General features: G+C 40.4%; 1 protein-coding gene and 1 pseudogene across 1 annotated transcript; one reads left to right on the top strand and one right to left on the bottom strand.

Annotated features, from left to right (window-relative positions):
• Positions 1–6,441: 6,441 nt before the first annotated feature.
• On the bottom strand, positions 6,442–7,460 carry LOC126503122 (ras-related protein Rab-8A-like; annotated as a pseudogene).
• Positions 7,461–16,610: 9,150 nt separating this feature from the next.
• On the top strand, positions 16,611–17,415 carry LOC126503115 (E3 ubiquitin-protein ligase TRIM41-like). Its single transcript, XM_050144601.1, has one exon. The coding sequence runs from the start codon at positions 16,726–16,728 to the stop codon at positions 17,413–17,415; it is 690 nt and encodes a 229-aa protein (XP_050000558.1). The 5' UTR covers positions 16,611–16,725.
• The last annotated feature ends 8,229 nt before the right edge of the window (positions 17,416–25,644 follow it).

Below are 25,644 nucleotides of genomic sequence, written 5' to 3' on the forward strand. Positions count from 1 at the left end.
GCCATTCGTTTGGTGCCTTCCCTTCACTGAGAGGCATGCTCTCAGCTGCGCGGTGGCAGGAAGCCAGAGAAGCAATTTCCTTTCTTTTAAAAGGGCTTGGAAAGCATCTGATTGTATCAGGAAGAGGCTTTTCAGTTCTCAAGGTGAAAGAACACTTGCTTCTTTTAAAGATATAGTAGAAATAAGATACAGTAGTGAGAGACAGGGCTGACCAGTTAAACAAATCCAGGAAGGGCAGGACACAGTCTGTCTACAAGCGATCTCAATGCAAATTAGCAGAGCAGGAGAACAGTATCACCTTTTCCGACTCCCTGTACTACTTGGCTTAACTTTTCATCTTATTTTACTTGCACTGTGTTTAACATCTAGTGAAGGTATGTACTTCTGAAGTACAATGTGAGGCTTTGATTTATGTGTTATTGGGTAATGATCAGCACCAAAGGCTTTGCCCATCTAATACTGTAAATTTTCTTTCCTTTATGACAAGAATGGTAAAGACCATCACTTCCCTCAGCTTTTAAAAAAATATTTTTAGCCTGGCGGTGGTGGCGCACGCCTTTAATCCCAGCACTTGGGAGGCAGAGGCAGGCGGATCTCTGTGAGTTTGAGGCCAGCCTGGTCTACAAGAGCTAGTTCCAGGACAGGAACCAAAAAAAGCTATGGAAAAACCCTGTCTCGAAAAATACAAAAAATAAAAATAAATAAAATAAGTAAATATTTTTATATTTATAATTTAAAAATATTTAAAACAATTTTTTAAATTTAAATACATTTTGATCAGATTCTTCCCCTCCTTCTCCTTCCAGATGCTCTCTGCCTTCCTTGGACCCACCCAACTTTGTTTTCTCAAAACAGACAAACAAAAAGCCAATATGACAACACCACCCCTCACCAAGAGAATGAAATAAAACTATACTTAAACAAGAAAAACAAACAAACAAAAACAAAACACAACAAAACAAAAAAAGCTGAAACCACCAAACTGTAACCAAAAAGTCTGTGGGGTCTATTATATGTTGGTCAACTACTCCTGAACCTGAGGCCTGTCCTGGAGTGACTGACACACTGGGTGTCACCGGAAAAGATGTCTAGACCTCAACAACTGATGGTGAAACAGCCACCATTTAGAAGACCTTGCATTTGTCCCCCTGTCTCAGACTGACACTAAATGGTTCCATATCAGGAGTTAAAATTTTAGATAAAATTATAATCAATTGTATTCTTATTTTAATTTTAAAAAAGAGTTATTTATTTTTTATTTTATATGTATTAATGTTTGGCTACATGTATGTATATGTACCACGTGTGTGTCTTGTGCCCTCAGAGACCAGAAGACAGTATTGGAACTTCTGGAACTGGATAACTGGTTGTGTGTAGCATGAGTAATAAAAACCCAGAGACAGAAATTGGGGTTCATCCCGAAGTGACAACAGCCAGCCACTGGCTCTTCTCTCTACCTCAGTCCAAAATGGGGATCCTGCCTCCAGGAATCTCAGAGTGAGACTATGTGTGAGAGCTGTCTCCTCCTGTCTTATATTCCTCTCTAGGGCTGGGATTAAAGATGTGCACCACCAACACCTGGTTTCTCTGTGTGGCTACTGGGATTAAAGGTATCTGTCACCACTGCCTGGTTTGTAAGGCTGATCAGTGGTCACTGGTCTATGTGTTGCTTTTATTGGTTAATGAATAAAGAAACTGCTTTGACCCATTGATAGGGCAGAATTTAGGTAGGCAGGGAAAACTGCACTGAATGCCGGGAGAAGGAAGGCGGAGAGAAAGACGCCATGAAGCCACTGCCAGAGTCAGACTTGTTGAAACTTTAGCTGGTGAGCCACTACCACGTGGCGATACACAGATTAATAGAAATGGATTAAATTAAGATGTAAGAGTTAGCCAATAAGAGGCTAGAGCTAATGGGCAAAGCAGTGATTTAATTAATACAGTTTCTGTGAGGTTATTTTGGGTCTAAACTAGCCAGGCCGCCGGAAGAACAACCGGCCTCCCTCCTCCAAAAGATCAATGCAGCTGCTTTAGTCTCTGAACTTCAGGCAAGCTTTAATTATTAAAATACAAATGAAATATTGCTACAATTGTGAGCCATCATGTGGGTGCTGGCAATCAACCCTAAGTCCTCTGTAAGAACAACAAGTGATCTTATCCACTGAGCCAACCATCTCTAAAGCCCAACAATTTTAAGTAGAAGAACTAATGGAAGTTATTTTTTGAGCTCTGGGATATGAAAATAATAGCTATTGATATTATTTTTAATTATGATGACTCTAAGAATAAGTGCAAAAGCATCCAAAATAGCTACCATGTGATGTCTAGGCTTGTCTACTTAGTAGGTATAATATGAGCAAAGGTGCTGTCTGATATCAACTGTTTCATTAGCCAGATTAACAAAAAAAGGATAGAAACTGCATTGTTAGTTTCCATGGCATATTTAATTCAACTCAGTAAACCCAAATCATGTAATTTAGATGTTTAATAAATATTGTCATGAGTGAAATATTTTACAGGTTGTTTTTATGCTGAGCAGTAATGTAGCATCATATATAGCTTGGGAAACTCATAGCTTGGTATTGTTTGACCTTTATGGTTCTTTATATTAACAGTTTAGACACAAGATTTCAAAAGTTGCTGTTTCAGTGTCTGCTTTCTCCTTATACTAGGTTACTTTTAAACATATATTAGATATCTTTAGGCAAAAATAGTCTTTAAAATATTATTATTTTTTCAATTAAAGTATTAGTTAGCATACAAAGTAGATTTAATTATGATATTGTCATATGTATATATAATTATACACGTTTACTTGCCCACCTGTCTTCTTTGCCCCTTGCCATATCATGCTGGTCTCCCCTCCCCATCCCATACTGTCCCTCATCTTATGCTAGATGCCCCCACTCACGCTACACCCCCACCTCATTCTAGTCCCCCTCCCCATCTAATACCAGTTCCCCCACCTCATGCTAGTCCCCCATCTCATGCTAGGCCCCCCACCTCTTGCTAGTCCCCCCATATCATTGTAGGTTCCCCCATCTCATGCTATGGTCCCCCACTTCTTGCTAGTCCCCCCATATCATTGTAGGTTTCCCTATCTCATGCTATGGCCCCCCCACTTCTTGCTAGTCCCCCCATATCATTGTAGGTTCCCCCATCTCATGCTAGTCCCTGCCCTTTTCCTAACTAGTCTCCACTTCTGCTTTCATCTCACATAGAATCCTATTTCGCTTTTGTCCCCTTCCCCCACCCTCCTCTCTTACAGTCTCATTTCTGTTCTCATGTGACACACACAAACAGACATGCAAGCACACACATATATTTAAATCTAGATTCCACATATAAGAGAAAATGTAGTGTATTTATTAAGTCTGACTTACATAACTATTTCTATTTCCATCCATTTTTTTTCTGCCAGTGCTATAATTTTATTTTTAACTTTTAACTGAATAAGATTCCATTGTGGTTATGTTTATAGTTTTCACTATTCATTCATCTCTTAGTGGACATCTAAGCTGATGCCATATCTTGGTTGTTGTTAATGTTGTGACAGTAAATGTGGATGCACAGGTGCACTGATTTAGAGTTCTTTGGAATGATATAGCAGGGTTACATGGTAGTTCTATTTTGAGTTTTTTTGAGGAAGTTTCATAATGATTTTCATAGTAGTGGTCATGGTTTACATCTATCTATCTATCTATCTATCTATCATCTATCTATCTATCTATCTATCTATCTATCTATCTATCTATCTATCTATCTATCTATCATCTATCTATCTGTCTATCTATCTATCATCTATCTGTCTACCTATCTATCATCAGTCTATCTACCATCTATCTATTTAATGTTGGAGGGGTGAGTATGTATGTGCCACTACTCACCCATGGAGGTCAGATGATGTTTTGGAAGTCAGTTCTCTGCTTCTATCATGTGGGTCTTGGAGACTGAAGCAACTTTGGCTTCAGTCAGCCTTGGCAACAAATGCCTTCACAACTGAATTTCTTGTGGGCCTGCAGTAACAGTTTAAATAGTTTATATTCCTACCAGCACACACATCTTCACTAGTATTTGTCCTCTTGCTTACCTATCACCATGCACAAAACTCAAGTCCAAAGAGATCAAAGACCTCAACATAAAGCCAGCCACACTGAACCTTGTAGAAGAGAAAGAGGGAAGTACACTTGAACTCATTGGCACAGGAGACCACTTCCTAAATATAACGCCTGCAGCACTGACACTGAGAGAAACAATTAATAAATGGGACCTCCTGAAACTGAAAAGCTTCTGTAAAGAAAAGGACACAGTCAACAAGACAAAACAATAGCTTACAGAATGGGAAAAGATCTTCACAACAAATAATAAACGGAGAAAAGAAAACATATTCAACAAATGGTACTGGCATAACTGGATATCAATATATAGAAGAATGGCAAATAAATTCATAGCTATCACCATGCACAAAACTCAAGTCCAAATGGATCAAAGACCTCAACATAAAACCAACCACACTGAACTTCATAGAAGAGAAAGTGGGAAGTACCCTTGAATGCATTGGCACAGGAGACCACTTCCTAAATATAACCCCAGTAACACAGACACAGAGAGAATTAATAAATGGGACCTCCTGAAACTGAGAAGCTTCTGTAAACAAAGGACATGGTCAACAAGACAAAACGGCAGCCTACAGAATGGGAAAAGATCTTCACCAACCCCACATCAGACAGAGATCTGGTCTTCAAAATATACAAAGAACTCAAGAAACTGGTCATCAAAAGAACAAATAATCCAATAAAAAATGGAGTATGGACCTAAACAGAGAACTCTCAAAAGAGGAATCTAAAATGGCTGAACGACACTTAAGGAAATGTTTGGCATCCTTAGTCATCAGAGAAATGCAAATCAAAACAACTTTGAAATTCCATCTTACACCTGTAAGAATGGCCAAGATCAAAAACACTGATGACAATTTATGCTGGAGAGGATGTAGGGTAAAGGGAACACTCCTCCATTGTTGGTGGAAGTGCACACTGGTACAGCTCCTTTGGATATCAGCATTGCGATTTCTCTGAAAATCAGGAAACAACCTACATCAAGACCCAGCAATGCCACTTTTGGGTATACATCCAAAGAATGCTTAATTGTACCACAAGGGCATGTGCTCAACTATGTCCATGGCAGCATTATTTGTCAAAACCAGAACTTGGAAACAACATAAAAGCCCCTCGACCAAAGAAAGGATAAGGAAAATGTGATACAGTTACACAATGGATCACTACGCAGTGGAAAATAAAATGACATCTTGAAATTTGCTGGCAAATGGATGGATCTAGAAAACATTATATTGAGTGAGGTAACCCAGACCCAGAAAGAAAATATCATATGTACTCACTCACAAGTGGCTTTTAGATATAAAGCAAATAAAAACTAGCCTACAATTCACAATCCTAGAGAACCTTGACAATAAAGAGGACGCTAAGAGAGATATACATGAATGTAATCTACATGGGAAGTAGAAAAAGACAAGATCTCCTGAGGAAATTGGGAGCATGAGAATCATGGGAGAGGGTAGAATGGGAGGGAAGTGGAGCAGAGAAAAACATATAGCTGAATTAAAAACAATTTAAAGAAAAGGTGTGTGCCACCACCACTGCCCAGTGAAAGACTTTTTTTTTTTTTTTATTGCTGGTATGTTGGTTTTAATTTAAAAAAAAAAGGGGGAAATTTTGACGCTGACAGTTTGGACTGACAGCAGCTTGGGGAAGGGTTAGAGTAAAAAGGAAGGGGCTCCCAGGCAACACCCTTCCCGCCAGGGCATCTGGTCCCAATCAGTCTCTCTGGAGGACAGAGCTGTCAAACTACAACTGGGTAAAGACAGCGCCAACCCACCAGACTGCAGGGTGGCACTGTGCTATGGAATGCCGGTCTGGGTCTCAGAGACCAGGTGCTCCCGTGGGGCCAGGGTAGTTACTCTGGTTCCTGATCGCCTGGGTATGCTGCTAGAAAATCAAAGACGGAATCATTTCATGGTGTTAGGAATCTGGAAAAAATAAAAAAATCGTCTCGGCTAGAAAAGGAACGTCCCATTGGAGCCAGTCGGAGGATGAGAAGAGTGGGATGAGAAGGCGGTTTTGGTGCCATTGAGGCAGGTGGCCCGGTGACAGTGGTTGTGGGTGAGTGGTGGTGATACCAGGATCACTTGCTGTGGGTACAGTGTCCCCTCAGGGTTGGACCACAGGCTCCCATCCTGCTGTGGCCATGAGAGCCGTCCACTTCTTCCAAATCCTCTACACGAATTTTTCCTTAGTTTGTGCTTCCCTTTGGTTTGACACGTAAGGAGACAGGGGACATGGTTCTTTGTCACTTGTCCAAAACTGAGAACAAGTGAAGGCAGGTGTCAGGCTTGGCCTGCATTGGCCCTTGTGGCGGTGCTCAGGGTATGGGGCCAGGCAGGCTGGCACGGCCAGCGGCGGCTTCACTTCTGTGGTGGAGGGACAAGGGACAGAAGGCTGGAGATGGTGGCTGCCACGCCCCCACCCCACTTCTCTCCATTTGTGGCAATACGACAAGGAATGGATAGGCCTGACTGGCAGATGACACAGGAAAAACAGCAAAATTCTAACTCGTTCCATCTCTGAAGGTGGAAAAGATCAGACGGTTACTAAAATAATCAATTTCTCAATTGTGTCCCGGCGGCCTTATCCGAGCAGTGGAGGTGGAGGCTCACCCGGGGCAGGCACAGTCAGTCGGGCTGAGCCGGGGGGCTCAGGATGGGCGGCGACCTTGTCCTCACAGGAGGCTGCACCGGAAGAAGCTGGTCCTCTTCTGCTGCTCTACTGTGATCTTGACCCCGTGGCTGCTCCCCTGCGGACTGTTCCCTTCCAATTTTTTGTCCATTTTTGCTTTGATATCCCTGGCGAGAGTGAAAAATGCATTCTCCACATTGATGTTGGCCTTCGCACTCCATGAACTTGATCCCATAGTCGAGTGCCAGCTTTTCTCCCTGCTCCTTGGACACCTGCCTCTTGTCGTTCATGTCACACTTATTCCCCAGTATCATCTTCTCCACATCTGCAGAGGCATGCTCTTCAATGTTCTGAATCCAATTCCGGATGTTGTCAAAGGACTTCTCATTGGTAATGTCATAGACCAGCATGATACCCATGGCGCCTCTGTAGTAGGCTGTCATGATCTTCCTAAACCGCTCCTGGCCAGCCGTGTCCCATATCTGCAGTTTAATCCTCTTGCCATCGAGCTCTATGGTCCTAATTTATTTTATTTTATTTTTTTTTTGAGCAGTAGCTATGGTCCTAATTTTAAAGTCAATGCCTATGGTGGAGATGAATGTGGAGTTGAAGGCGTCCTCGGAGAAGCGGAACGGGACACAGGTCTTCCCCACCCCCGAGTCCCCGATCAGCAGCAGCTTGAACAGGTAATCGTAGGTCTTCGCCATATTATACTCTGAAAAGACATTTTTTAAATCTAATATATTCTATCATTTTTTTCTTCATTATAGCATTATATATTTGTTATAGTGACACCTATAGGAAGACTCCCATCATTCTGGAATTCCTGTAGATATTATTCCATGCCCCCCTCTCTTTCTCTCTTTCTGGTATTTTTTGCTGAATCTGACATCATCTTCAACTTTGATGCTTATGTATTGAGACAAAACAACAGGGGATTCAGTTTAACAGAATGTGAACAGAATATTAGGGAAGCAAGACCTTAATTCAAAACTGGAAATGTAAACGAACCTAAGAGGAACCAGTAGTTCTTGATCTAATTGAGAAGACCTTAAAGAAGCTAGAGCTTATGCAAAAAGTATGAGTTGGAAGTTTATTATGTATTTTCTTCAATAAATACATTATGTATGTCTAATGTAAAATTGTGAAACTCTTTGATAATATTATAGTCTAAGTGCCATAATGCTTGTATTTCATAATCTATTAAACAAGTCCTGGCTGTGATATTTGGATGGCCATCTGTGATCATGGAATATTTTCAAAATGTGCCATATGGCAATTGCTCAGCTGCCGCATAGCCAGTTGGAACACCACTTGCCTTGTTTTATATGTGGAATATAACACCTCTTTTACTCTCCATAATATTACTTGTCATCCAACAGCATCCATCATCCTGCTATTCATCGGAAGTTCCTCCCTCTTTTAGCCATTCAACAATACCCATTATTCAGTACTTTCTATTGATCCAAATTTTACTAAAATAACTGTATTTGCTCCTACTACTCGTTTTTAAAATTTAACATCCATAGAAAACTGTATTATAGGTTGAAGAGACGACCTAGTGTTTTAGCGTTCTTGATCCTCTTATAGAAGAGCCAGTTTTAGTTCCTAGCATACACATGGTGACTTAAAATCATCTGCCCCTGTAGTGCTGCAGGGTCTGCTGCTCTTTTCTGATCTTCAGTAGCACTGAGCAGCATACATACATGTAGGGAAAACATTTGTACACAAAACCAAAATAAGTAAATATAAAAGGAAAAGTAGAGAGTTGTGTGCTGTATAGCCTCCATGGAACATAGCATCTTTCCCGGCTATTGGTTTGCCACATTGTCATGTGAAAAGACAGTTCACTCCACCTAATCTATGACATGGATGTCATATTACCATGACATAGAAAAATGCTTCAATAAAAAGAATTATGAAGGGCTACTTTTCTCAACAAAATATTGGCTACTTAGGAGGCATTTAAAGCTTTGTGGCTTTCCTAGCAGAAACACTGGCATCATGCAGGAGCTCTTCAAAATTCTGGCACAAAAAAGCCATAGAATCTGGCCTAAAGGAGCACATAGTCCCAGCTAGAAACGTCTTCATCGTTGTTGAAAACATGTTTTGTCTGTGAGCTCAGCAACAGCCTAGTAAAATATGTAAATGTACTTGGAAAACCGATTTATATAAAAGCTGATCTTGAAGAAGAATATGAACTGGAGTTGCTGTGGCTTGTATTTTAAATGTTTTTAAAGAAGTATGTGATGGGTGCTTGGTCCCCAGATAGGGCATGATGGTAGTTAAACATTTAAGAAGTGGAGCCTAGTAAGAAGCTTTTGAACCTCTAGGGCATGACTTGAAGATACATATTAATCCCTAACTGCTTCCTTAACCCCGCTTTGCTTTTCTTCCTGGCCATAATGTGAGTGGTATAGTTATACTACATACCATCATGATGGGTTGTTTGCCATAGGCCCTAAGCAACAGAATCGATTGATCACAAGTGGAATCTCCAAAACCATGAGTTAAAACAACTTATAAGATATTTAATCACAGTGATTAGAAGTTACTAGCGCATAGATATTTCCAGTTGGATGTGGAGGAGAGTGCATTCCCTGAATTATGATGCAACCAGGATAATGTAACCTAGGAAATGGAAGAAACACACTGAAGCTAGAACATAGACCCAAAGAGTGGAATATACAGCAAAAGGTGAAAGTGGAATAGATGCCTAAGAGGTTGGCCCAGCAGTCTGTGTGTTCACATGTTTAGACTTCATTTTGAATGAAATGAAAAGCAATTGAAACATTTCAAGCCACCGAGTAAAGTAAGATTTATATTTTAGTTTAGGTACTTCTGAGAGCAATATAGGAGATGTACTGGAGATGTGGCATACACAAGGAAAGGCCCTGCCTGTGCACATTGTCATTGCCTATGTAAATGCTGTTGAGGGAAAGCTTATAAATAAGTAGAAATGAATGGAGACAGTGGGTCAGACAAGACACAGGAGAAGGGTTACAGTACACGAGTGTAAAGAACTGTAGGTTAAAGTTGAAGGAGAAGATGAGAATTTTCCTTAAGTTTTATCTTTTGTTTCTGTGCAAGTTATAGTGTTTCTCAAGAAAAAGGAAACTCAAGAATAAACTGCTTTGTGGGAAAACTGTGCACAATTATAGTCATTTAAAGAGCTTTAATCAAAATGGAGCAGTTGACAGTTGGGCATTTCATTGAACTAAAAGTATAGGTGAGATTGTCTGAATGTATGAAGGAAAGAGAAGACCAAAGACTACCTGTAGAGACTCTTAGGTTGTAAGAAGTGGGTATACAGAAGACCAAGGGGGATATTTAGGGATGTATGTAGAGGCTGAAAGAGAATATCACAAAGAAGTTAACAGTAGAATGAAATGATGGCCAGAAAAACCTTTAAAAAGCAGTGACATGCACTGGCACCATAACAGGATCACAGAGAGGGTGGCATCTTTTCTGATGTCCCTTTCAGAGATCAATGTGAAAAAGAAGGAAAGCTTGGCTGCAAAGGAGATCCCCAGCACAGTGTGTGCAGTAGGAACTGATGGAGATAAGGTACCATCTGGTTTCCTTGGTTAATCTATTAACACAGAAATTGGAAATCCATTCTAAATGCTTTTATATATTAGTCATCTCAAGCAAACAATGGCAGAGTGATACTACACAGAAAGCATAATTAACAGCAGGGCCAAATTTATATCAAGATTAAAATGTTGCAAAGTGGCTGGGGAGAAAGGGCAAATTTCTCTCTCTCTCTCTCTCTCTCTCTCTCTCTCTCTCTCTCTCTCTCTCTCTCTCTCTCTCTCTCTCTCTTTTGTTTTTTAGAGACAGGGTTCCCCTGTGTAATAGTCCTAGCTGTCCTGGAACTAGCTCTTATAGATCAGGCTGGCCTCAAACTTGCAGGGATTCACCTCCTAAGTGCTGGGATTAAAGGCGTGCACCACCATCTAACTGGAAAATTGATCTTGTAATGAGTTATAGAAAGTGTTTGGGAGAAATGGTTCATTGATTAAAGTTCTAGGGATGGCAAACTGAGGAATGGTAATGTGAGATTTCCCTCTGTATTCCATGATTGCCATTGATTAGTAAAGAAACTATTTGGGCCTCTAGCAGGGCAGAACAGAGCTAGGCGGGTAAATCTAAACTGAATGCTATGAAAAAGAAGGCAGAGTCAGGAGAAGCCATGTAGCCCTGCCTGACAGACACCATGTAGCTGCCAGAGGGGGAAAACATGAGCAGCCAGCTCGAACCTTGCCAGTATGTCACAAGCCTTATGATAAAATATAAAATAATAGAAATGAGTTAACTTAAGATATAAGAGTTAGCCAGAAATATGCTTAAGCTATTGGACAAACAGTATTGCAAATAATATAGTTTCTGTGTGATTATCTCAGGAGTCTGGGTGGCTGGGAAATGAACAAGCAGCCTCTGACAACAGAATGGTGTAAGCAGAGACTGCTCATTCATTTCCTGGCCACCTGTACTCAAATACAGAAACTATATTAATTACAACAGTGCTTGGTATATTAGCTCAGACTTCTTATTAACTAATGCTTACATTTTAAATGAACCCATTTCTATTAATCTTTGTATCAGCATGAGGCTGTGGCTTACTTGTAAGGATCCAGTGTCTGTCTCCTTTGGCAGCTACACGATGTCTCCTTGACTCTTTGACTACTCTCTCTATTTATCTTTTCCAACCTGGTTATATTCTGCTTTGCCATAGGCCAACACAGCTTTATTCATTAACCAATAAAAGCAATTCATATACAGAAGAACATTCCACATCAGAATGGAGCAAGGCAAATGTGATGAGACACATGTAATTACAGCCTTGAAAGGCACAGACCACGGAGAATGGGGTCCTCCAGAGTTAGGTCGCTAGTGAACGTAGCCATATGGGTGATCTCTAGGTTTGATTGAGAGACCCTTTCTCAAGGAATAAAGTGGAAGAGAATGAGGATGATTTCTAATGTTAGCCTTGGGCCTCTACAACTATCAGCATGCATGTCCACTAGAAACATATGTCCACACACATTCAGATGGGCACACCATACATACTACATGCACATGAAAATGGAGAAAAACTTATAACAAAATTAATTCTGAGAGCATTATGTAGTGATATACAAAAGTGTTTAACACACAAAATATGTTAAATACTGATTAATAATTAAGTTTATTGTTATTACTTTTGTCTTTTCAGAATTTTGATTTTGTCACTTTTTCCCTGATTATTTTCTTGGCATAAGAAAAGATCCATCTGAAAAAAAAATCATTTTTGATTGATTCTGGTTTTGGTTTTTGGCATTCAATGCCTGTTACCATCAACACTCAACAGTCTCACACCAGGGGTGATGTCAACTTGACACAAATGAGAGCCACTTAGGAAAAGAACCTTAAGAATTGCCTCCATTAGACTGGACGGTTGGCATGTCTTGAGGAATTTTTGTAATGACTAATCATAGCACGACCCAGTGCTCAGCGAGTGGTGTCATCCCTAGAAAGGTAGGCCTGGGGTATGTACATAAAAGAAGTAGCTAGGCAAGGCAGAGGCAGCAAGGCAATACATGCCGTTTCTCCCTGGTCTCTGCTTCAGTTTCTACCATCGGTTTCCTCCTGGTCTTCCTTTCTTGGCTTCCCTTGATGGTGCACTCTACCCTGATAAGCCCTTTCCTCCTCCTCCGAGTGTGGTCAGTGTTTTATTTCAGTAACAGAAAAGCAAATTACAGCACCTGGTTAATTTTTACGTGGAGATTTTTCTAAACCTGTTTCAATACAGTATGTTACTTATAAGAAGGAAACGGCCTTTCCCCCACATGTCTATCATCTTCAGGTAGCCAGGCTGATCTTGAACTTTCCATTTCCTTGCTGTTCTGAATGTTGAGCTTAGAGGTGTGCACCACCATGCTTGGCCTCCTTGTAAGATTATTTTATAAAACTGCCAGTTAAAATAAATTCAAATAGTAGTAAGTAGAATAAGGAAGTGTGTAGTTCATATATAATTTCCATTCTAATATTTCTATAAAAATATTTGTAAAAATGTTTCTATTCACTTTTTCTATATCTATCCTGAAATGTCAAACTTTTGCCTATTTTTTTGGCATTTATTAATACATTGTTTAAAATTTGTCCCAAACTAGTTTAATATAACTAAAACTTTCTAATTTTGGACATGATGTATTACTTACTTTATTTATTTTGTTCTTCTTATATTTCCAAATGTGCATACTTAAAATAATGATGTATTATCAGGTTATACTTTATTATGCAGTGAGTACTTAAGTATCTAGTTCAGAGATGATCCAAGTTGTTATATTCCTATTTTCCAATGGATATTTTCTTTGGCCTTCTTAAAATCTGAGTTAGAATATCTCTCCTCTCCTGTGTGTGTGTGTGTGTGTGTGTTTGCTCTAGTTTGTATATAACTATCAACAAGTCACCTTTAAACTGTGACCACAGTGCATAACTCTTCAGTCCTGTGAACTTGCAGACATACTTACTAATTCCATGTTTTTGAAGATATCCTTCTGGAAGAGATTTTCTTCTTACTCTCTTCTAGAAGAGCTTGCTACTCAGCTGGTCCATTGCAGTCATGTATTGTTCCATGATATTCCTAAATATTCATTCTAGAAATTCCAATATCATTTCCTTCCATTAATTTATCAGTGTCTGGGTTTTATATCTTTTTTTTTTCATCCTGATTTTGGTGACATGCCTTCTACTAACTTTTGAACAACAAATTCATGAAAGATTAAGTTCATGCCATTTTGTGAACATGAATATGTCTTTATCTAGTCCCACACTTCATTTCCAATTTAGTTGTTATTCACTATGGGATGAAAACAATATTCACTCATATTTTTTAAATTGTTTATTTATTTTGGTTGTTTAGTACCTAGCATCATTACTTAGAAGGTCCATGCTGGTTTTATTTCCTCTTTGGGAATTTTGTCCTTATGCCCTAAATTTAAAGAAAAAGTACTAGATTATGCCTCCTGTGCTGAGCTTTTTTTATTTTTCATTTTGAATTTCAATTATTTCTGCAAGCATTAATTTGTAATTCTTCGGTCTTTTCTTGTACTGATGACCCACATTTTATATGTTTAATTTCATGTTTTTTATTTTAATTGTGTATATATCATTGTCTAATTGTTATTTCATTTTTTTCTATTACATTTCTTATTTGTAGGTATTTTCACTGCTTGCTTGTATCCTTTTAAAGATTCATTATTTTAAAAATATACATGCATGTGTGTTTGTGGGTATGTGCCTATATGCACGTACAGGTGATTGCAGAGGCCAGAAGAAGGTGTCAGATCCTCTGAAACTGGAGTTACATGTGGATGTGCGCTGTCTTATGTGGGTACTGGAAACTGCTCAGGTCCTCTGCAAGAACAGTATATGCTTTTAAATGCTTTTAAGTTAGTTATCTGTCTAACTTCTGTGCTTTTTTTAAATAAGTTGATTTTATTTAGTAAAAGCAATGTCCATGGGCAAGAAAAATATAATCTCATATATCGATACATACTTGAGTTTTTCCTGATATTATTATTTTATCCAAAATTGTTTCTTTTTCTTTAAAAAATTCTGCTTTAAATTGGAAGCTTTCTTCAAATACCTAGAGAATTTTGGCTGCCAGTAAATATGTGAAAATGAATCACTAACTTGTGGGACTGAACTTGTTTCCTGTCTTGTTAGGTAACCTAGTTCCACTGTTTGGTCCGTGAACTTTTGACCATGTTTTTTATTTTTTTCCACCCACAGATTTTCATCAATTTGTTTAGACTCTCTAGAGAAAAATTAAATCCACTTACTTCTGGAAGGGTCTAACACTGGTTGCTGGCATTAGAATTAGGTAAGAAAGGTTGGGGAGTTCTCATTGTTCAATGTTCAACCTTTAAGAGGATTCTCCTCTGTTTCCTGTATTTTCTACATTCATTCTTTCTGGATCACTCTCTATAGTAAATTAACCCCAGTTTTCAGCAGAAGGGGGGCTCATCTGTGGTGTAATTACGTATCTATGTTTTTGCTTGTAGAGGTTCAGCTCTCTAGTAATGGATACTTGGGATTGTCAGTAAGTGTTTCAGAATCTTGTATTTTTTCCCCTCCAGAATTTTCTCTATGTGTTTTTATCCTTTCTCTTATTTTTTTTATTTTAAAGTCTTTTTCTTTTGATTTACCTTTCTTTAGCCTCAATTACTATTTGTCTCTATCTTACAAGTTAGTGTTTGTTATCTTTCCTTGGATGACACTTGTTATTTGTAATTTAACAATCTGCACCATTACATCAGTAAGATGCTATGAGGAAATAAGAGTGTGCTTCATTTTACAGTGTAAACAAGTTAGAGCATTTGGAATATCTAGGTTTTCATAGTTTTTTTTTTTTTTTTAAGACATGGGATTATTTTAAAACGCTGACCTAAGCATGAACAATGCTGGATATTCTGGAAAACAAACAAACACCACAAACAGCTTAAACTTTTAAAAATGTTAAAAGCAAACCCTTGAAAAACAAATAGCGTATCTATTGCCATGTGCTTAATAAACGACTTAATATCTATGAAGGGTTTGCAGTACTCTCGGTAGACCAGTCCCTTATTAATCATTTTAACTTTTATACTGCAGGAAGTGCCAAAATATCTCCTCACTGCAGCTGCGTATTCCCAGTCCAGAACATTCTTTCCAGTATGACTTGATTATGTTCATCAACTTTGTAACAACCTTCTTATGTTGGACGAGAGAGTAGAGGGAGTAAAGAATTATATCTTGACACTTCTTGGAATAGAATCCGAGCGCTGAAATGAATTTTGATGGGAAATGGTATTTAGTTGTGAGGATCAGCAGTTGTCTGTGAAAGAACTGATCTGCTCATTGTATAGAAAAAAAAAAGCAATTAAAAAAAGAAAACCGCTTTTGAAATCTGAATCATCTTCCTTTTTAGGAGACGGGGCCCACCAGTTTGTTTTTTATTTAATCTGTCTGTCTTTAAATTGTCTATTCAGATTTCAGTCTTGGGGCCAAAATGAGCTTCGAAGTCACTATGTGGCCGAGGGTGGTCTTGAAGGTCTGATCTTTCCCCTCTGGCCTGCTGGGATTACGTACGCTACTGCAGCTCTCACTCGTCTTTTCTATTTCGTGGTGGGATGGGTTGGAGCCCACCTGCCAGGCCCCTCCTTGAGTACCATCAAGACGAAGGTCCGCCAATGGCCCAGAATGTCCTACTGGTGGTGGTGGTGGTGGTGGTGGTGGTGGTGGTGGGTAATTAGCGCGGACTGGCGTCATTTCCGGGTCCCTCTCCTATAAAAGGCGGTATCTTGCGAGGAGGGCACCAGTCGCTGGTCGTCGCCCTCTGCCGGTCGGTGGTCGTGCTGCCCGCAGGCGCAGACCCAGGACGAGCGAAGGCGCGGCTGTCAGTTGGCTGCCTGGTTCCCACCGGTGCGAGCGAGGGCTGCGTGAGTCGGGTGCGGAGGGAAGACCCGGGGTGCAGGCTTCTGTGACCGAGCAAGGCAGGGCCGAGGGCGGCAGCGGCGGGTTGTAGGCGGCAGCGAGGCCCGCGGGAGTCGCGCCCCTCACAGGGCAGCGAGGCCTTCGTGCTTCCCGCCCCTGTCAGCGCAGCGAGGCCTTCGTGCTTCCCGCCCCTGTCAGCGCAGCGAGGCCTTCGTGCTTTCCCGCCCCTCGCAGGGCAGCGAGGCCCCGGTCTTCCCGCTCCTCACAGGGCAGCGAGGCCCCGGTCTTCCCGCCCCTCGCAGGGCAGCGAGGCCTAGGCCGTTCCCGCCCCTGTCAGGGCAGCGAGGCCCCGGTCTTCCCGCTCCTCGCAGGGCAGTGAGGCCTTCGTGCTTCCCGCTCCCGTGCGGCCCTGGGCGGCCAGGCCAGGCCAGGGTTCCGGTCCCGTGACTGTGCTTCTTGACAGGGCGGCGAGGCCCTCTGTGTCCCAGCTTCCGCAGGTCCCGCGTGCTCTGCCATGGCGGCCGCCCACGGGCCTCCCAGCCCCATGGAGTCTCTCCGGGAGGAGGCGCTGTGCGCCATCTGCCTGGATTACTTCCAGGACCCCGTGTCCATCGCCTGCGGGCACAACTTCTGCCGGGAGTGCATGGCCCAGCTGTGGGGCATTGACGAGGAGCCGGCGGGCGAGCACGTGGTGCGGGAGGTCTTGTACGGCTGGGCTCGGGAGGAGAGGACGCCCCCGCGCCGGGCCCACGCCCCGCCCTGGGGCCCACCCGGCGGCCGCGGATACCCTCCGAGCCCCTCGGGCCCCGTGGAGCCGGGCTCGGATGCCGTGGAGGCCTGGAGCGGGGCGCTGGTCCAGGACCTGCGCATCCGGGTGTTTCCCAACGCGCGGGAGGCGCTTTTCCACAACGGCCACCACTACCACCACTTCGGCCGCTACCGCCACCGCCACAATTTCCGGCGCGGGCCCCCGCAACCCCGGGTGCGCCGGCAGCTCTACCCGAGAACCCGGCCCCGCACCCCGCCCCGCACCCCGCCCCGCACCCCGCCCCGCACCCCGCCCCGCACCCCGCCGCGGCCCCACATCCCGCAGGTCTTCAGCTGCCCGCAGTGCAGGAGGACTTTTCCCAGCCGCAGCTACCGCCCCAATTTGCAGCTGGCCAACATGGCCCGCATCATCCGCCAGATTAACCGCACCCCGTGAAGTTGGCCAAGAGCACGCCCCGAGTGTGAGGAGGCCCTGATGCCCTCCTGTGAGGTGGAAAAAAAAAAAAATGGAGTGTGTTTAGATTCCAGGCCTGACAAGCATCATAGTTGAATAAGTGTTTCAGGAATACGAGGATCACCCCCCCCCCCCCGACCTGCAGTGCCTTGTAGGCCCAGTGCTGCCCCAGCACTGCGGAGAAATGAAGGCATTCCAAACATCACCTTTGGTTCAGTCTTAAATCAGAATTAGAAATGGGTATGAAGCTCAGAAGCAGAATGCTTGTTTGCCTACCATGCTGCATCCTGCCCCCCAGTTTATTTCGAGTTAATGGCTAACTTCAATTTTAGGAAACAGTTGCGTATTTGTTTCTGTTAGCTGAGAATTTACTTTTGTGAATGAGGAAAACTGCTTTGCTTTAAAATTTGAAACAGTATGTTTTCATGAGCTTGATATTTGATTACTTAAAATATTTTTGAGTTTATTAGGTGATTTGGGGACATTCTTGGAGTCTCTGTCAGTAGTACTATAATAATGCCATACCTTAAATTTTTGGCAAAAGTTGAAATGTGGCCAAGAAGTGCTGTTCTGTCAGTGTCTATGGATTGTTTGCTGGAAAAGTTCTTTGTCGTCATAAACTGATAAAAACTGTATGCTTTGTTCCCATTTGCTTTTGAAGATCTGAACACCTGTCATTGTTTTTGTCAGATCTAAAGTTCTTCAGTTGTTAAAGAGAACTGCATTCAACATTTGGATAACAATCCTACATTAGAGTACCAGTGAAAAATTAAAACTGAAAATAGGAAAGTTTAAAAAGATAAAACTTTGGACACAATTTTAATAGTAGTGTTGACCCTGAAATGCACTGGCCCTTAACTGGTAATAGGAAAATACTAACATTTTCATTGTGAAGTATTTAAAGCAAACCTTGCCAAGAACAGCATATGTAGGTATATGTGAGCAAATTCATATAAAAAGTGCCTAATTTTGTTGGCTCACAACCAAATTTAAGAACCAGATTAATGAATATTCTTAAACTTAAAAATTAATGGTAATATACAAAATAATAGATTTCATTATGACACTTTCATACTTGTATATCATTGTGCTCTACTCACATTTTCTCTTCTGTTACACTTAAGCTGGCTCATCATTTTCCTCCAGCTAGTCTGTAATATCATATGATGTCATATATAAAATTCTCAGTCTTAAATTTTAGATGAGAAAGTATATTTATTGTTCACCATTTCCCATTCTAGCGCCCCCATCTTCCTCCTTAACCTTTAGAGCCCCCTTTCTTGTATAGCAACCCTTTATTATTGTTATTTCAAGAAATTTAGAAATATGTTAGGTGATGTGTTTAAGACATGTTAAAACTAATATATGGCAGTTCTGAGAGGAGAAATGGATTTTTACCTTGATGTCCAGTTTTTACTGAAGCACTTCAAGAAGAATTTGTGGAATTTAAACAAGTCTGATTGTTTTGACAAAAAAAAAAACTTGTATGTAAACTGTATATAGAGATAAGGACTTATTGCATTTATTTTTCAATTTTCTCTTTACATTTTTGTTTTTGTTCTTATTTTTTTCCCTTGCTGTGTCTAGCTGGGAGGAAACTGTAAATGTCTTCTTAAAAGTGATTTATGTTTTATTGCATTTTATACAGTACCCAGTAAAGAGAAATTTTTTCACAGTGACATGCTTATATTATCTAAATAAAGTGTTCATTTTAAAGTTAAAAGAGACTGAATGAAAATTTAATTTCTTTTTTAAATCCTTATTTTAATATTTTCCCCACTCCCCTTCTGTCCTCCCTGAAAATTTAATTTCAAAGAATAAATGTTGAAAGTAGTCATATCAGTAAATATTGAAGACAAGATGATTAAAAAAATGGAACAGTAAATATTTTCTAAATCAGAATCAGAATGACCTTCATTCCTAAAAACTGCAATCCTGGAACTTTCTTTTTATTTATCCTTACCATCTTTCACGTCATGCATCCAGATACCATTCATTTCCCATCCGTTTGTATCTGCTTTATGCACTTCCAAAATCAGCCTCCCTCCCCCACCAAATATAATTGAAGAGAAGAAAAAAAAGGGAAAAAAAATCTCATGATGCTATAGTGTGATACAGTGAGTCACCCAGTAAACCCCTTTGATCCATCTATAATTGCAAATGTTCATGACGGTCATTGGCCTTGTTTGAGGCCTCTGGTTTCTGCTACAGTATTGATGCTGGGCCCTCACTACTCTTGGTTTTCCTGTTGCCTTGTGTCATGGAGATCATACAGGTTTGGGTCTGTGGGTCAGGTCCCTTCATGTGCTCCAGCAGATTACAGATGGGGTAGTTGTTGGGGTGTGCTAACTCATAACCCTGGTTCTGGGCCTGGGTGGTTGCAGGATTGGTCAGCCCACCTACTCTCTGCCATTCTCACCACCAGGATGAGCTCTCCAGCATTTCCCTGTCTAGTTCACCCCTTGCAGGAATGAGTAAGGGGTTGGGGCTTATTCTCCTGCTCTCAGTCCTTAGTTTCAGCTCTCCCACACCAACACCTTCAGGGCCAACTCTACTGAAGTTCAGGGGCCACTCCAGAGTGCAGCAGCTGATGTCGGGCAGGGGACAGGTGTTTTGCTCTCAGGACCACAGGGCCAGTTCTCTCACCTGTGTCAGTTGTAGAGAGAAGGAGTGGGGGCAGGGCATCTCTTCCGTGCCCATGGTCCAAGCTGCCATATGGCAGATGAGGGGCAGGACAAGGTCTCTGATGCTCATGTTTTGGGGTGACTCACCTGTGCCCCTGTCAACAGGGTCTGCTCCTCTGTGCTTCCCAGACAGATGGTAGGGACAACTTTCTTGAGTGTTGAAGCTGGTAAAGTGGAGGGTTACCTTCCTTGCCAACTGGAGATGGTTTCCTCACCTTCATCCCCAAACCACAGCGAAGGGGGTCAGTACTGATTATTGCCCTCTCAGGTCTTCAGGACTGGACCTGACCCATGTCCCTGTCTACAGGGTCAACTCTACTGTGCTTCTCAGGCAAGGGTTACTGTTCTCTCAAGTGCTGCAGCTGGTGAGCAGTTGAGTCAGGTCCCCCACCTGCTGCAGGTGGCAAGTAGCAAGGGCAGGAGGGCTTTTCCTCACCCACACCACCATATGAGAAATGAGAAGGGCACAACCTGCTCCCCAATCCTCTCACCTCTCAGGGCCAGTTCATCAATGTCCATTTGGACAGGGTCAGCTCTATTGTGCTGCCCAGGTGACATGTAGGAATTCTCTTTCCTGTGTGTTTCAGTTGGTGAGGGGCAGGATCAATCCTTCATAGTGTTGCAGCCAGTGAGCAGGTGTGGTCAACTCTGTACAACCCTGTCTATCCTCTCAGCCTTTGGTGGTATAAGGAGCCAGGGGTATCAACATAGATCATGGCTGCATTAGACCCATGAACCCAGACATGGACCACAACATCAGCCTAGGCCCAGACATCACCATGGCCCCGGGTGGCAATGAAGTCACTCACTTCAGCCTGCCCCTCACCACTTTGACCTCTTCAGATATGCCTCTGTCTACAGGAAATGAACCATTCTGTCTGTCTGTCTCTCTCTCTCCCATACACCCTGTAAATTTCCTCACCCTAATAGTGTCAGTGTTTTCTCACTGAAGCCCAGGGCATAGCACCCCGGGACTGCATGTGAGTCTCTTTGCTCAGTCCAGGACCATGCATGCTTCCTCCTCAGAGCCTGTGGCAGTCTCCTGAAACTTAATTTCAATGTAAGAATGAAGATAGTTCATATCACTGTTTTTATAGGGAACATCTGAATTCTATCGGCTAACGTAAGTTAATGGGGTGTGTGCTGTTAGACATGTGGCTCTGGGAAAATATATAGGAAAAGTATTGAGCATATTTCATTAATTTAAACCTTTTGTATAAATTCTTTTCCCTTTAAAAAGTTTGTATATTTTATGGATAAATAAAAACTGTTATTCCTAATGTGTATTAATTACTTTTCCACTACTTTGACCCAAATTGAACAATGTAAAGGAGGAAGGATATATTTTGGTTCACAGTTTCAGAGGTTTGAGTTCATAGCTTTGTTGATTCTGGGCCTTTGGCAAGGCCAAATGCTATGGTGGTAGAATGAGTGGCCAGCTGCTTGCCTTAGTGTGGGTGGAAAGCAGAAAAAGAGGGCCCAGTAGGATATAACAATGATAAGCCACCTTCCAGTGGCCCTCATTCTCAAAGTAGTCACCACCTAAAATATCTATAACCTCGCATAATGCATTAGCTAGGAACCAAACCCTCACTTTCCCTCAAACCACAGTGCATAGAAAACAAAAGCATAGCAAAAAAAATGCACAAAGAAAGGGAGCATTGGTGAGATGTTATAAAGTTAATAGTAATTGAAAATGTAGCATATCTGTGTTTTTCTTGGAAAACATTAAGCACGTGATGAGTAATTTCATAGATAAATTAGAAAGGAAATAAAGCCCTGTGATTCTAACCAATTCTGAATTTTAAATCCAAAGGTAACAAGTTAAAAACATACTTGCTTAAAAATTTACAGAAATACAACACAGAACCAATTTTCAAGATGAAAACTATGCTAGTTAAGTTGTTGAGTCTACTGTGCTACCTCCTGCGCCCATCAAGATACAACCCCTAGAATGAGCTCTATTAAAGCTTCCTGGGTCTAGAATGGTGCCTTGGGCACATAGCTTTAAGAAGTATGTAGACAGGGAAGATTCTGCAGATGGAAATTCTTCTTTCCTCATTTTTATTACTGTTACTATTTTCCCCCAATTTTCTTGAGCACAAACAGGATAAAATTAATAAGGATGCTTTTAGATTAAGTTTTGTTTATAATAGCTGGATTTATTTTGTTTTTACAGGATGATCAAATGTGCCTACAAACTACTTTGTGTTTGCCAAATAGATAATATTAGCCTCTGCTTTTTTTTTCCTTTTTGGATAGAGGTCTAAACAAATGGTGACCAGGCAATCTAGTCTAGAAAAGTATAATAGCACAATTGCCAGCTCTGACTTTGGTGGGGTGGAGAACTCCTTAGAGGGAAATGGAAATTTAGTTTCAAGATAGTAGTTTCCATGTGCAAGTGGGTTTGAATTATCCAAAGTAGAAAAAAAAAAAAACTTGCAAAAAAGAAAAGGCTTAGGATAAGTTTATTTTTAAGGAAACTATCTAAAAGACTTACATGTAATAACTTACATAGTTTTGTATTACTAAAAATAATTAACATTTTCAGACCTTAAAATTTCTCATCAATTTAAAAGGAGTTAACTGAGCTGACAGATTTCATTACTCAAAGTAGTCTGTTTCATTTTTTATTTCACTTTGACATAAGACTTGGCACAAATCTATTATAAGCAGTGTTCATTTATTGCTGCACTTCTAAGTTATAAATCTGGTTTACATCTATGGAAAATGTAGTACAGTATTGAAGACATGTCCAGTTATCTGACCAATTTGTTTTATGGGCTTATACCAAATTAAATAGAAAGCATTGCCAGTATTTGTACTTCCTCTGTGGCCTGCAAGTCAGTTAGGAAAAAATAAATAAAACCCAAAAAACAAAAACAATTTTTTTTTTTTTGAGGAAAGGTAGTTAGGGTTCTGTCTCTTAGTATGTGTCTTGGACAGGTTGTGGTTAAAACATGATCTGAAAGTGTGATTGATGGTGTTCATTTCCTTTTTTTATACAACAAATACGTTCAGAATGTTGACACTTATGAAAGGTAGAATCATTGATGCTGGGTTGCATTCCCCCTTAGTATTTCTTAATATTGGAAGAAATGGTTTGGCCACGAGACAGACAAGGCTGGTTTTTCTCAGGAAATAATTACTGAAATTTACAATGTTTTGTGTACCATAGTTTTAAACTTTTAGAATGACTTCACTGAATTAGATCGAATATGTTAAGGTGAATTGTAAACAGTTGGTGGCTGTAATGAATGTAATGGGGAGAGAAAGCTTTGTCATAATTGAGGTAAGAGTGGGAAGCACTTTTATTTCCATCTGTAGTAGTTTGTTTTGGGAAGGGAGATTTCTGACAGAGGTGGAAGAGGGGAAGAGGGAGGGAGGGAGGGAGGGAGGATGGGAGGGAGGGAGGATGGGAGGAAGACAGCTGTAGAGATTTCTATGGAAACAATTATGAATTGATTGTAGATGGCTGGATTTTTTTCAGCTTTGGGATTGGAGATAGATTAATTTTTTTCCTTAAAAGTATTATAGTAAATTTTTGTTTCAGTGTTGTAGAAATGTTTTCCTTTTTTATATTGTACTTAGGTGTTTGAGACAGGCTCATGTAAACCAGGCTGGACTCAAAGTGCTTATATATCTGAGGATGATCTTGAACTCCATATTCTCCTACCTCTACCTTGTAAGTGCTGGAATTAAAAGCACACCACTACATTTGGCCTAAATTATATATACTGTTTGTAGAGTGTTACGCTTATTTAAAAGTTGGATCTGATTTATTTTATCAGCTCTTCTCTCATGTAAAGCATTTTGTAGATTAGAGTTTGTACCTTGTTTTGTTCTATTTTCTTGGTGATATCAAGTTATTACTCTATCAAATTTTTTGGTTTATTTTTAAGATTATGTAATTAAATAATAGCTTCACTCCCTTTCCTCAAGACTTCTTTATACTCCCTCCTTGTTCTTTTAATTCATGACTTCTTTTTCATTAATAATTATTACATGAAAATATGTATATGTATTCCTAATTATAATCTGGTCAATCTGTATAGTATTGGTTATATATATGTGTTTTCACGGCTCTCCCTTTGGTACTGGATAACCGGTTAGTGTGCTTTTCTCTGGGGAGGACTTAATTCTCCCACTCTTCACATTCCTTATTTACCTGTGGTTCTTTGTATAGAGCTGAGGCCTCATCATCTTCTCTTTCCATTTTGGAATGTCTATTGGTATTCTTGATCAGCTGATGTTTAGACATTTGTGTTGGCCAGCCTTTATAGGTGTAGCTTCTAATGTTACTGCCTGATTCTTTTTTCTTTACCCTTTTCCACAATGTTCCCTGAGCCTTAAATGCAGGAGCTCTTTTGTATATGTATCCATTGGGACTGGATGCTGCATGTCTGCATTTTGATTGATTGTGGGTTTCTGTAATGATTTTCATATATTGCAGAAATGAGTTTAATTGATGAGAGGTGACAACTACATTTATATGTGTGGGTGTAAGAAAAAAGACACTTAAGAGTGTAGTTAGAGATTATCCTAGCTTTATAAAGTGGTTCTAGATTTCTCCTTGAACACCCACAGCTTTCCAGCCCTAGATAGTTTGCTAGTTTTCCAGTACCAGAAATGGTTTTTCTGGTGGCTTTGGTTTTAAGTTCAGTTAGAGCTGCTAAGGACTGTTGGTTGCTTCTTTCCTTGGGTAGCTTTTTCCTTTGCCTCTACTTCATTGATTTCTGCTCTTTTTTTAAAAAAATAGGTTAATATTTAAATAGGTTTGAATTTGGTTCTTATTTTTTCCAAATTTTTGAGTTGCCTCATTAAAATATTTATTTGTGCTCTTTCTAGGTTTTTAGTGTAGGTTCTTAGAGCTAAAAGTTTACCTTGTAATACTGCTTTCAGTGTGTCTCAAATATTTTGTTGTGTTTTCATTTTCATTTAGTTCCAGGATTTTTTTTTTATTTCTGTCTTGATTTCTTTCCCCCACTCATCATTCAGTTATGAGTTGTCTAATCTCCATGAGTTTGTATATTTACTTGAGATTTACTTGCTGTCATTTATAAGTTTTATTGCACTATCGTCAGATAGGGTCTGAGGAGTTCTTTCAGTTCTTTTGAGTTTGTAGAAATTTGTTTTGTGTTCCATGATGTGATTTTAGAGAAGCTTTCTTGTGCTGCTGAGGAGAATGTGTATTCTTTTGTGTTTGAGTGAAATGTTCTGTTGATTTTATTATGTCCATTTGATGTATGATGTCAATAAATTCTGATGTTTCTGTTTATTTTTTTGTCCAGAAAACCTGTCTATTGGAGAAAGTAGGGTTTTGAAAATCACCCAGTATTAATGGATTGTTGTTAATCTGTGTCTTTAATTCCAGTAGTAGATTAAAAAAAAATTGGGTGCCCCAGAATTTGATGCATGTATGTTTAGCATAGGAATGTCTTGGTTAACTGGTTCCTTGATTAGGATGAAATATTCTTCTTTATCTTTTTAATTTAATTTTAGTTTGAAGGTTGTTAGGTATTATGAT

Source organism: Alexandromys fortis, unplaced genomic scaffold (genome assembly GCF_014885135.2).
Source record: "Alexandromys fortis isolate MF-2015 unplaced genomic scaffold, M_Fortis_MF-2015_v1.1 scaffold_43, whole genome shotgun sequence".
Taxonomy (NCBI): domain Eukaryota; kingdom Metazoa; phylum Chordata; class Mammalia; order Rodentia; family Cricetidae; genus Alexandromys; species Alexandromys fortis.